Source organism: Carcharhinus amblyrhynchos, unplaced genomic scaffold (assembly GCF_965287045.1).
Source record: "Carcharhinus amblyrhynchos unplaced genomic scaffold, sCarAmb.v2.hapA scaffold_43, whole genome shotgun sequence".
NCBI lineage: Eukaryota > Metazoa > Chordata > Chondrichthyes > Carcharhiniformes > Carcharhinidae > Carcharhinus > Carcharhinus amblyrhynchos.
Window position 1 is genome coordinate 2,652,053 of NW_027649784.1, and position 11,537 is coordinate 2,663,589.

Here is an 11,537-nt window from a genome sequence, read left to right on the forward strand (position 1 = left end):
CTAAAAGCTAGTCTCCAAATTCTCAGGCCGGGGGAAGGACAAACTCTTCCATGAAAGGCCAAGGGACATTGGATCCTTTTTCCCGGAAGCTAGGTGCTCCTCACTCACATTGATTCTGCTACTGCTGGGAGCACTGACCATGTCCTCATAATTAGGCAGGATCTCCGAGCTTCCAAAAAATCCCGGAATAAAGAGGAGAATGAGACAGGCAGCAAAGACAAAGCCAGCAGCAGAGATGAAGGAAACAGTGAAATTTCCCATCCGGTCATGCAGAAAACCTGGGTGGAGAGAGAGAGAGAGAGAGAGATGAAGCGGCTGTTTGCACACAACTCATTTCACTCCTATTTTAATAAATGTCACGTGAATACGATTATCGCAAATACTGAGGGCCATTCCTGAAAATGAACACTTTACATTTCAGTTTCTGAGTCTTCATCAAACACTCCCAGGACAGGCACAGCATGGGGTTAGATACAGAGTAAAGCTCCCTCTACACTGTCCCCCATCAAACACTCCCAGGACAGGTACAGCACAGGGTTAGATACAGCGTAAAGCTACCTCTACACTGTCCCCCCCATCAAACACCCCCAGGACAGGTACAGCACGGGGTTAGATACAGAGTAAAGCTCCCTCTACACTGTCCCCCATCAAACACTCCCAGGACAGGTACAGCACGGGGTTAGATACAGAGTAAAGCTCCCTCTACACTGTCCCCCATCAAACACCCCCAGGACAAGTACAGCACGGGGTTAGATACAGAGTAAAGCTCCCTCTACACTGTCCCCCATCAAACACTCCCAGGACAGGGACAGCACGGGGTTAGATACAGAGTAAAGCTCCCTCTACACTGTCCCCATCAAACACTCCCAGGACAGGTACAGCACAGGGTTAGATACAGAGTAAAGCTCCCTCTACACTGTCCCCCCATCAAACACTCCCAGGACAGGTACAGCACGGGGTTAGATACAGAGTAAAGCTCCCTCGACACTGTCCCCATAATAAGAACATAAGAACTAGGAGCAGGAGTAGGACATCTGGCCCCTTGAGCCTGCTCCGCCAGTCAACAGATCATGGCTGATCTTTTTGTGGACTCAGCTCCACTCACCCACCTGCTCACCATAACCCTTAATTCCTTTACTGTTCAAAAATCTATCTACTCTTGCCTTAAAAACATTCAATGAGGTCGCCTCAACTGCTTCACTGGGCAGGGAATTCCACAGATTCACAACCCTTTGTGTGAAGAAGTTCCTCCTCAACTCAGTCCTAAATCTGCTTCCCTTTAGTTTGAGGCCAGGCCCCCTAGTTTTGCCTGCCAGTGGAAACAACGTCCTTGCTTCTATCTTATCTATTCCCTTCATAATCTTATGTTTCCAAAAGATCCTCCCTCATTTTTCTAAATTCCAATAAGTATAATTCTATTCAGTCTCTCCTTAAAAGCCAATCCTCTCAACTCTGGAATTAACCCAGTAAATCTTCTCTGCATTCCCTCCAGTTCCAGTACATCCTTTCTCAAGTAAGGAGACCAAAACTGTACAGTACTCCAGGTGTGGCCTCACCAGCACCTTATACAGCTGCAACATAACCTCACTGTTTTTAAACTCCATCCCTCTCGCAATGAAGGACAAAATTCCATTTGCCTTCTTAATTACCTGCTGCACCTGCAAACCAACTGCACAAGGACACCCAGGTCCCTCTGCACAGCAGCAAGCTGCAATTTTTTACCATTTATATAACAGTCCATTTTGCTGTTATTCCTACCAAAATGGATGACCTCACATTTACCAACATTTTGCTCCATCTGCCAGACCCTCGCCCACTCCGTTAGACTATCTATATCCCTTTGCAGACTTTCAGCGTCCTCTGCACACTTTGCTCTGCCACTCATTTTCACACACTTATTGACAAACTTGGTCCCCAACTCCAAATCGTCTCTGTAAAGTGTAAACAATTGCAGTCTCAACACTGATCGCCAACCAGAAAAACACCCATTTACTCCCACTCTTTGCTTTCTGTCAGTTAGAAAGCAACTGATGTATAATTCTACCATCTACTGCCACAATTTACCACACTGTTTCTTCAGCGCTTTTGAACCCAGACGGCGTGCATGAGCCCACATTACCTGACAAGGGAGGGCCCAGTAGACTGCCAAAACCCATTAGCATCAAGAAAAGTCCCGTGGCGTGCAGATTCCTCTCAATTCCTACGATGTCTGTGATCGTGGAGAAGAGGAGGGCGGGGAGACCTCCTGCACAGAACCCGTAGAAAGTGCTGAGTGCCATGACGCCGGCGTACGTGTGACTGGTGGGGATCAACAGGATACTGAGGCCAGTGAAGAAATTCCACAGGAAAAGCTGATGGATTTTCTGAATCAGCTGGCGGCCTGCCACCCAGCCGGAAAACAGGCGCGCCACGGTGTCTGAGATGGCGGCGATGGAGATCAGGAAGGTCGCCTTGTAATCGCTGAATCCAAGGTCCTTCCCGTGGGCCATTAGATGGATGTAAGGGACAAAGAAGCCCATTGCAAGGGCAGCAGCGCTGAAGCTGTACACCATGAAGCTACGGTGCAGGAAGAGAGTCAAGTCAAAGGCTGAGACCACTTTTCGCCAACACTTTGTCTTTTCCTTCTCGTCTCCATCTGAGGGCAGGTCCTCAATGAGCCTGATTGGTCTGAGCAGGGCGGCACAGACGCAGAGGTTCAGCATCATGGCGGACACGACCTGGAGGGCCCCCCGCCAACCGTAGCCGTCGATCAGGAACTGGAAGAGCGGGGGGAAGAAGAAGGAGGCAATCCCCACTCCGGTAAAGGCCAGACCCGTCGCCAGGGCTCTCCGCCTCCTGAAGTACCGGGTGATGGTGGCCATGGTAGGGGTGAAGACTAAAGCCCAACCAAAACCTGGAGGGAGCAAAACAGGAGACAGTGAGGGCCAGCTTCTCCAATAGTTATGTCTTTTATAGCTGGGACTGTGTCATAGAATCCCTACAGTGTAGAAGGAGGCCATTCGGCCCATCAAGTCTGCACCTTCCCACCCAGTCCCATATATTTGGCCTCGTAATCTCCATGACACTAAGGGGCAATTTAGCATGGCCAATCCACCTAACCTGCACATCTTTAGACAGTGAGGGACAATTTAGCATGGCCACAATCCCACCCAGCTCCTAAGCCCACAGCCCCATATATTTACCCTCCTAATCTCCCTGACACTAAGGAGCAATTTACCATGGCCCAATGAACCTGACCTATGCTTCTTTGGACTGTGGGAGGAAACCGGAACTCCCAGAGGAACCCACGCAGACACGGGGAGAACATGCAAACTCCACAAAGACAATTACCCGCGGCCGGAATCGAACCCGGGTCCCTGGCTCTGTGGGGTGGGACTGCTAACCACTGAGCCACCCTGCCGCACCATGTCGGTGCTGTTGTGTTGCTTAAGGCACATGTTATCAAAGATTAGATACAATCTAACTGCTCCTGATCGGCTGGGTGTTGGGAGGGGCGGGGGTGGCGGGGGAGGACGGGAAGGGCGGTGGGAGGCTTCCCCAGTTTACATCAGGACAAAACATGTAAAATACACAAGAAAAGAATGGATGGTCTATCAGCTGGTCTGCATTTTATAAAAATGAAAACATCAGAGTTCATCAGGATTAAACCCTCGGAATCCTGCCCTCTAACCCCTTCCTCAATCATATCACCATCTAGGAATTCTGATAGATCCCCGGGCCCAATAATTCTCTCTCTGAACCTCCCCGCGCCACCCAAGAGGTGAATTAAACTGGACAAGGAGGTCACATGGAGCCAGAGTTCATTATAAAGCCACTTCACTCCCATGTTCACAGCCCCAGTTAAAACCAGTCCAGCTCCCTCTTGAAGACAGTGCAGAACGTCAGCACCCTGTGTCCCAGCCACCACCCATTCCAGCTCCTCCTCTGCCCTGAGAGGGTGGGGGGGGGCGGTCATTGTCCAATCCCTGGAAGGACCAACGCAGTGGGCGCCATTGAATAACCTCTCAAATCCCCCTGATGCCAATCTTCTAATGGGGGAGGGAGCAGAGGATGGGACCCATTGCAGAGGAGGGGAGAACAGAAGTAAAGCCTCTCTCAGGAACTTCTTGTCTCTCCCCAGCCTGTTGATATGGAGAAGCTTTTGGCAGGAGCCTCAGGGCCAACCTTCCCTGAGTGTGGAGAAGCTTTGACGGTGAGTCTTTTTGCTAGCAGGCAGGTAGATTGATCAGAAGCGGGGCCCGGGGGGGGGTGGCAGAGTGGGTGGAGGGGGAGGGAATGAACCAGGGTTCTGCTGAAGAACGAACTGTGACCCTCAAACTGTTGGCATTGTGGGAGTCAGCTAAGCCAGTCCAGTGAGGAGGATCCATCCTGGAACTTTGTGCTCTCCTTCTCTCAGTGACTCCCTGGGTGAACTCACTGGATTCCAGTTCAGCAGCACGGGGAGGTACAAGTTTGATAAAGAGCTTGTTACTGCCAGTAGATGTTGGGACATGAAACTGAGTGCCCAGGTGAATCAGATGGTTGGGGGGAGAGGGGTGGAAGGATGAGTAGGGGAATGAGTGTCTTTCCTCATCACTATCTCACACTTGCAGTTCCACCTCCGGTTATCTAACAGTGAGTTAAACATTGAGCCCCCTCCCTCCCACACTCCCCTGGGACATCGACCCACTCTGTAACGAAGGGAACCTTACTATCAACACATTGGGCTGACCTGTCAGCAGTCCGATGGAGAGGTACAAATGCAGAAGGCTCTGTCCGAACGAGGCTGCGAGCAACCCCAAGCAGGCTAAAACCCCACCCACCATCACCACAGGGCGGGCTCCAAACTGTGTCCCAAATAAACTCCCGAATAGACCTGTAAAACACACAAAATAAGTGGATCGGTGAGATTCCTGATGGCTCAGCGTGTGAAAGCAGCCTGGGAATAAGGAGAGGATTGGCTACGTCCCCACCTCCTGTTAACTGTATCCCAGGCCTCAGCGAAGCCTTTCCTGGCTGAGCGAGAGTGGCTCCAATCTCTCCTCGTCCTTGTATCCCAATCCGTCACTCCTGTTCGGAATGGGTTAACAGGCCTTCCAATTCAGCCCTAATTTGATGTCAATTAAAACTCACTGATATATAAAGGGGATTGAGATGGCACAGGGTGTTGGGGAGAATTGTATGTGGAGTTGATTCAAAGAATTAAAGAGTTTTAAAGAAGCCAAACTCCTGTCTCCTTTACTGAACTGCATGAAGTCTCATAACTCCAGGTTAAAGTCCAACAGGTTTGATTTGGTAGCACAAGCTTTCGGAGCACTGCTCCTTCATCAGGTGAGTGCTCCGAATGCGTGTGATACCAAATAAACCTGTTGGATTTGAACCTGGTGTTGTGAGACTTCTTACTGTACCCACCCCAGTCCGACACTGGCATCTCCATATCATTACTGAACTGCAACCGAGAGGCTTGGACACTCAATGAACAGTAAGTAGCCTCCTTTAAGCCTCCTGATCCTCGCACTTAATCATCCCCTCTATCTCCACCACCCCGTTAATGTTCAGTTCTTTCGGTCGATAGGATTCCCCAACCACCTCTCCAACTTCCAAAGAACATCCTTTTTCACCAGGCTTTCTCTTTCCTCCATTCATATCTCTGCCTTTGCCTGCTCCAGCCATCTTCATCATAACTCTTTAAACTTTCTTTTCCTATTGGAGGTACTTTGCAAGCACTTTGCTGTTTCTGTCCCAGCTCCAATATACAACTGGGGGCGGCAGTAAATTTGCCCTGGATCCAACATTTGGCTCTGATGAACTAGGGATCATCTTTGTCACTTCTTTCATGACTTGTGATGCCACGCTGAGGGGTTGGGAAATGCATATACATCATAGAACACAATCATAGAATCCCTACAGTACAGAAGGAGGCCATTCGACCCATCAAGTCTGCACTGACCATATCCCAGTCAGTACTGGGAAATGGTCAACCCTGGAACGCTTACATAACAAGGACACCTATGTCAGATTCCTATTTATTGACTACAGCTCAGCCTTTAACAATATTATTCCCACAAAACTCATCTCCAAACTCCGTGGCCTGGGCCTCGGCTCCTCCCTCTGCGACTGGATCCTGAACTTCCTGACCCACAGACCACAATCATAAGGATAGGCAACAACACCTCCTCCACCATCATCCTCAACACCGATGCCCCACAAGGCTGTGTTCTCAGCTCCCTCACTATACTCCCTATACACTCTTTATGACTGTGCAGCCAAATTCCCCTCCAATTCAATTTTCAAGTTTGCTGATGACACCAGCGCAGTGGGTCGGATCTCAAACAATGACAAGACAGAGTACAGGAATGAGATAGAGAATCTGGTGAACTGGTGCAGCAACAATAATCTCTCCCTCACTGTCAACAAAACGAGGGAGATTGTCATTGACTTCAGGAAGCGTAAAGGAGAACATGCCCCTGTCTACATCAACGGGGAAGAAATAGAAAGGGTCGAGAGCTTCAAGTTTTTAGGTGTCCAGATCACCAGTAACTTGTCCTCATGCCAATACTATAGTTAAGAAAGCCCACCCATGCCTCTACTTTCTCAGAAGACTAAGGAAATTTGGCATATCAGCTACGACTCTCACCAACTTTTACAGATGTCCCAATAGAAATCATCCTTTCTAGGTGTATCACAGCTTGGTTTGGGCTCCTGCTCTGACCAAGAGCGCAAGAAATTACAAAGAGTCATGAACGTAGTCCAGTCCATCATGCAAATTGACTCTGTCTACACTTTCTACTGCCTCGGCAAAGCAGCCGGCATAATCAAGGACCCCACACACCCCGGACATTCTCTCTTCCACCTTCTTCCGTCAGGAAAAAGAAACAAAAGTCTGAGGACACGTACCAAATGACTCAAGAACAGCTTCTTCCCTGCTGCTGTCAGACTTTTGGATGGACCTACCTCGCACTAAGTTGATCTTTCTCTACACCCTAGCTATGACTGTAACACTACATTCTGCACCCTCTCCTTTCCTTCTCTATGAACGGTATGCTTTGTCTGTATAGCATGCAAGAAACAATACTTTTCACTGTAAGCTAATACATGTGATAAAAATAAATCAAATCAAATCTTTTCACAGGAATTATTGGGCAGTGATCCAGCTCCAGAAGCCCTGAATGATTTGTCTTTGCGGAGGTACTGAGGCCGATTGTAATAGTGCCCACCCTAAGCTGGGCAGATGTCAAGCAATTTGCCAATCTGTGTATCTCAGGGTCAGACCTGTTGCAGATTTGAGTTTGTGAATTTGATGTTGGTAAAGATGGAAAAAATGTAAAAGTGCTGGAGGGTAAAAAACATTGCATGGTGCCTTTAAAAGCTAGTGTTTTGTTTTGGTGCTTGGATATTTAAAGTGCAAAATACATCCGGATTCTAAGCTGAAACATTCACATCAAAAAGTCAAGCACTAGTCTTGACAAGGCAACCTGTTTTTAATTTAGCCAATCAAATTTAAAGCAGGCGCTCAGCGACCAAGAACCTATCAAATTTGAATTTGACAGGGTTGGCAACATCAGACCAATCCTATTGTGGGATTGGGTGGCACAGTGGTTAGCACTGCTCTTCACAGCACCAGAGATCCGGGTTCAATTCCCGGCTTGGGTCACCTGTCTGAGGGGAGTCTGCACATCCTCCCTGTGTCTTCATGGGTTTCATCTGAGCACTCCATTTCCCTCTCACATTCTGAAAGACATGCTGCTTAGATGCATTAACCCAAACAGGCGCTGGACTGTGGTGACTAGGAGAATTTTATAGTAACTTCATTGCAGCGTTAATGTAAGCTTTACTTGTGACTAAATAAATTGACAGGTCATCACAGGTATAAAAACGAGTGCGGGAGGGGAGAAACAAGGAGAGCAACAGAAGAATTGCCACCTCAAGAGACAGAGAACAGCTGTCAACTCTGCTAGCTTCAGATATATGTTAAGAGAGCGGACCATCTAACTAGTGAAAGAAGATACCAAATCAGAAAGAACTTACAGAGAAACTCTAAAGGTTTCCGAAAGCCACAAAAACTGTTTTTTTTTTGAGAGTGACTGAATTCTATTTGATTTCTTTTGTTAATGAATGGATATAGCATTTATTTGAACAGCATTCCAGTAGAAACTTATTTTGTTCCGTATGTTACTTGTATAATTAAAGTTTCCAGTTAGTTAAATAAGTAAATTGTTAAGTGTTCATATTAAAGTGAATGTCGGGTTATTTTGGTTAGTTAACCGCTCAACATTACTGAAGGATAGTTCACACCTCCTCACACACCATTAACAGATTACCAGACAAGGTATTCAGCTTTGGGGAATTTGGCATTACGTCTAAATAAGGGAAGAACCTCCACATCGTAACATAACCCACAGAGCAGTGAACCGGTGAGGTAACCCCACAGTGGGAGATTTCTCGGGACAGAGGTCAGCTTAAGAACGAGGTCGCAAAGGGAAGGGGCAAAGACAGGCTTACTCGCAAACTGCTGCGTGGCCAGCAAGAGGGAACCGATCCAGGAGACGCAACCGAATGACCCCTCAAAGTGGGCAGTGAACTGGACAAAGAACACGCCAAAGGAATGGAAGAGTCCAAACATCAGACAGTTTTTCAGGAATCCCGCCAGGACCACCATCCATCCCCAGCCCCCGTCCGGTGGCTCCTCGTGGATGATCTTCGTCATTCCAGATCGGAGCGGGATCTGTGACGGGAAACAAGGTGACGAGAGAGTTGACATGAATACACACAGAAAGAAAGACCACACCCACTCCCCGGCCCCCAACCCTCAGGGTGTCCCAAAGTGCCTCACACCCAATGGCATTGGCTCGAAGTGTCATCACGGCAGCATGCACAGCCAAACTCCCACAGACAATAATAAAAACAAAATCATCAGCTAGAGTGATGTTAATCGAGGGATAAATAACATGGGGCAACTACTCCTCTCCAAGATAGTGCCACTGGACCTTTAACATTCACCGGAGAGAATCTTGTAGGCAGCAGAGACATTGTTAGGATGCAGAGCTGGGCCGAAAAGAGGCAGTTGGAGTTTTACCCTGATAAGTGCGAGGTGATTCATTTTGGTAGGACAAACTTGAATGCGGATTACAGGGTAAACAGCAGGGTTCTGAGGAATGTGGAGGAACAGAAAGATCTTGGGGTTCATATCCACAGATCTCTGAAGGTTGCCACTCAAGTGGATAGAGCCGTGAAGAAGGCTTATTGTGTGTTAGCGCTTATTAACAGGGGGTTTGAGTTTAAGAGTCAGGGGGTTATGCTGCAACTATACCGGACCTTGGTGAGACCACATTTGGAATATTGTGTTCAGTTCTGGTCACCTCACTATAAGAAGGATGTGAAAGCATTGGAGAGAGTGCAGAGCAGATTTACCAGGATGCTGCCTGGTTTGGAGGGTAGGCCTGATGAGGAAAGGTTGAGGGAGCTGGGGCTTTTCTCTTTAGAGCGGAGGAGGATGAAAGGCGAGTTAATAGAGGTTTATAAGATGATGAGGGGGATAGATAGAGTGGACGTGCAGAGACTATTTCCTCAGGTGGATGTAACTGTTACTCGGGGGCATAGCTATATGGTTCATGGTGGGAGATATAGGAGGGATGTCCGAGGTAGATTCTTTACTCAGTGAATGGGTTGGGGTGTGGAATACACTGCCTGCTGCAATAGAAACTTTCAAGTGGTTAGTGGTTAGACACATGGAATACACAAGAATTATAGGGAGGAGATAGCTTGATCTTGGGTTCGGACATAGCTCAGCACAACATTGAGGGCCGAAGGGCCTGTTACTGTGCTGTACTGTTCTATGTTCTATGTTTTAGAATGGGTGAGGTCTCAGTTTCACCTGTCCAGAGAATCCTACAATGCAGAAAGAGTCCATCCGGCCCATGGGGTCTGCACCAAATCTCCAAAACTGCATCTCACCCAGCCCATCTGCAATCCCATGCATCTACCATAAAAACCTCTGGACACCAAGGGGCAATTTAGCATGGCCAATCCACGTAACATTCACATCTTTAAACACTAAGGGGCAATTTAGCATGGCCAATGCACCTAACCTTCATATCTTTGGAGACTAAGGGGCAATTTAGTATTCCCAATCCATCTAACCTGTATATCTTTGCCCAAGGCACATCTTTGGACACTAAGGGGCCATTTAGCATGGCTAATCCACCCCTGAGCCCAGCTTGTTTGACAGCATGGCATCACAGGTACCTCATTAAAGATAGGAGAAAGATGATCCCTGGTTTAGATCTAAAGGGACACTCATGGGCAACCCTAAATTACATTGTATAAATGATGGTGGATGCAAGTACTTGGTGCACACAAGGATCATTAACAACCCTCTTGTGTGTACAGCTGTAAGCACCTGGAGCAGTCTGTGGACCCTATAACGCCTGGTTGTCTGATTCACAAATATAAAGGAGGCATCAGTGTAACACACCCAGGGTGCATGGTGGTTAGCACAGCTGCTTCACAGCACTAAGCACCCGGTTCGATTCCTGGCTTGGGTCACTGTCTGTGTGGTTCCTGCACATCCTCCCTGTGTCTGCCTGGGTTTCCTCCAATTTCCTCCCACATTCTGAAACACATGTTGATTTGGGGCATGGGCTAAATTCTGCCTCAGTGTACCCAAACAGGCACCGGGCTGTGGCATCTAGGGAATTTCACCATACACTTCATTGCAGTATTAATGTAAGCCTTACTTGTCACTAATAAATTAACTTTAACTTTCCACTTTACCCCTGATGTAGTTACCTGGTGTAATCAGCTGAATGTCAAACTAAGAAAGGTGAGAAGTAGATGGGGTATGTCAGCATTCCAGGTTCTCCTTCTAGGCTCTCAGATATGTCTCAGTTGACCTTGGCCTGTTGCCCCGACACCATTGTGGATGTAAGTCTGTGTATTTCACTGGTGAATTAATAACTGCAGGTTAACTGCAAGAAGATTTTGATTTCTAGGCGAAGTAACCCTCTGTGAACTCACTCCCTCCTTATCCCCATAACACTTCCAACTTTCCGTGATCTCCTCAGGCCCCAGGCTCTTTCAAGATGCTCCAGTCCCTTTGCCACACTGTTGCTAGCTGCCTAGGCCCTGAGCTGAGGGGACTTGACAGGATAGATGCTGAGAGGTTGTTTCCTCTTTGTGAGAGTTGAGGACCAAAGGCACAATCTCAGAGTAAGGAGTCCACTCATTTAAGACAGCGATGAGGAGAAGTTTCTTCTCTCTGAGGGTAGTGAATCTGTGGAATTCTTTACCACAGAGGGCTTTAGAAACTGGGTTGTTAAGTATGTTTAAGGCTAAGATAAACAGCTTTTTAATCAGTAAGAGAATCGAGAGTTATGGAGAAGGAGGAAAATAAAAGCCAACTCAACAGGGAAAATTACCTAATTCTGTCCTTAGAGTCTTTAGCTACCAGTTCTGCACACCTCAGAATCAATTATTTTCTAACACTCCTGTGAAGCATCTTCAAACACTTTGGTATGTTAATTGGGCTAATTAAGGGGGGCCTAGTGATATTACTGCCA

The 11,537-nt window shown here is 47.6% G+C and overlaps 1 protein-coding gene across 1 annotated transcript; it reads right to left on the reverse strand.

Moving 5' to 3' along the window:
- On the reverse strand, window positions 1-11,476 carry LOC145337085 (monocarboxylate transporter 13-like). The gene is made up of 5 exons (XM_080181833.1): window positions 11,462-11,476; window positions 8,482-8,665; window positions 4,712-4,855; window positions 2,120-2,893; window positions 1-278 (listed from the first exon to the last, which is right to left on the reverse strand). Exons 1-5 carry the CDS (start codon window positions 11,474-11,476, stop codon window positions 1-3), a joined length of 1,395 nt encoding a protein of 464 aa, XP_080037959.1.
- Between the last annotated feature and the right edge of the window lie 61 nt (window positions 11,477-11,537).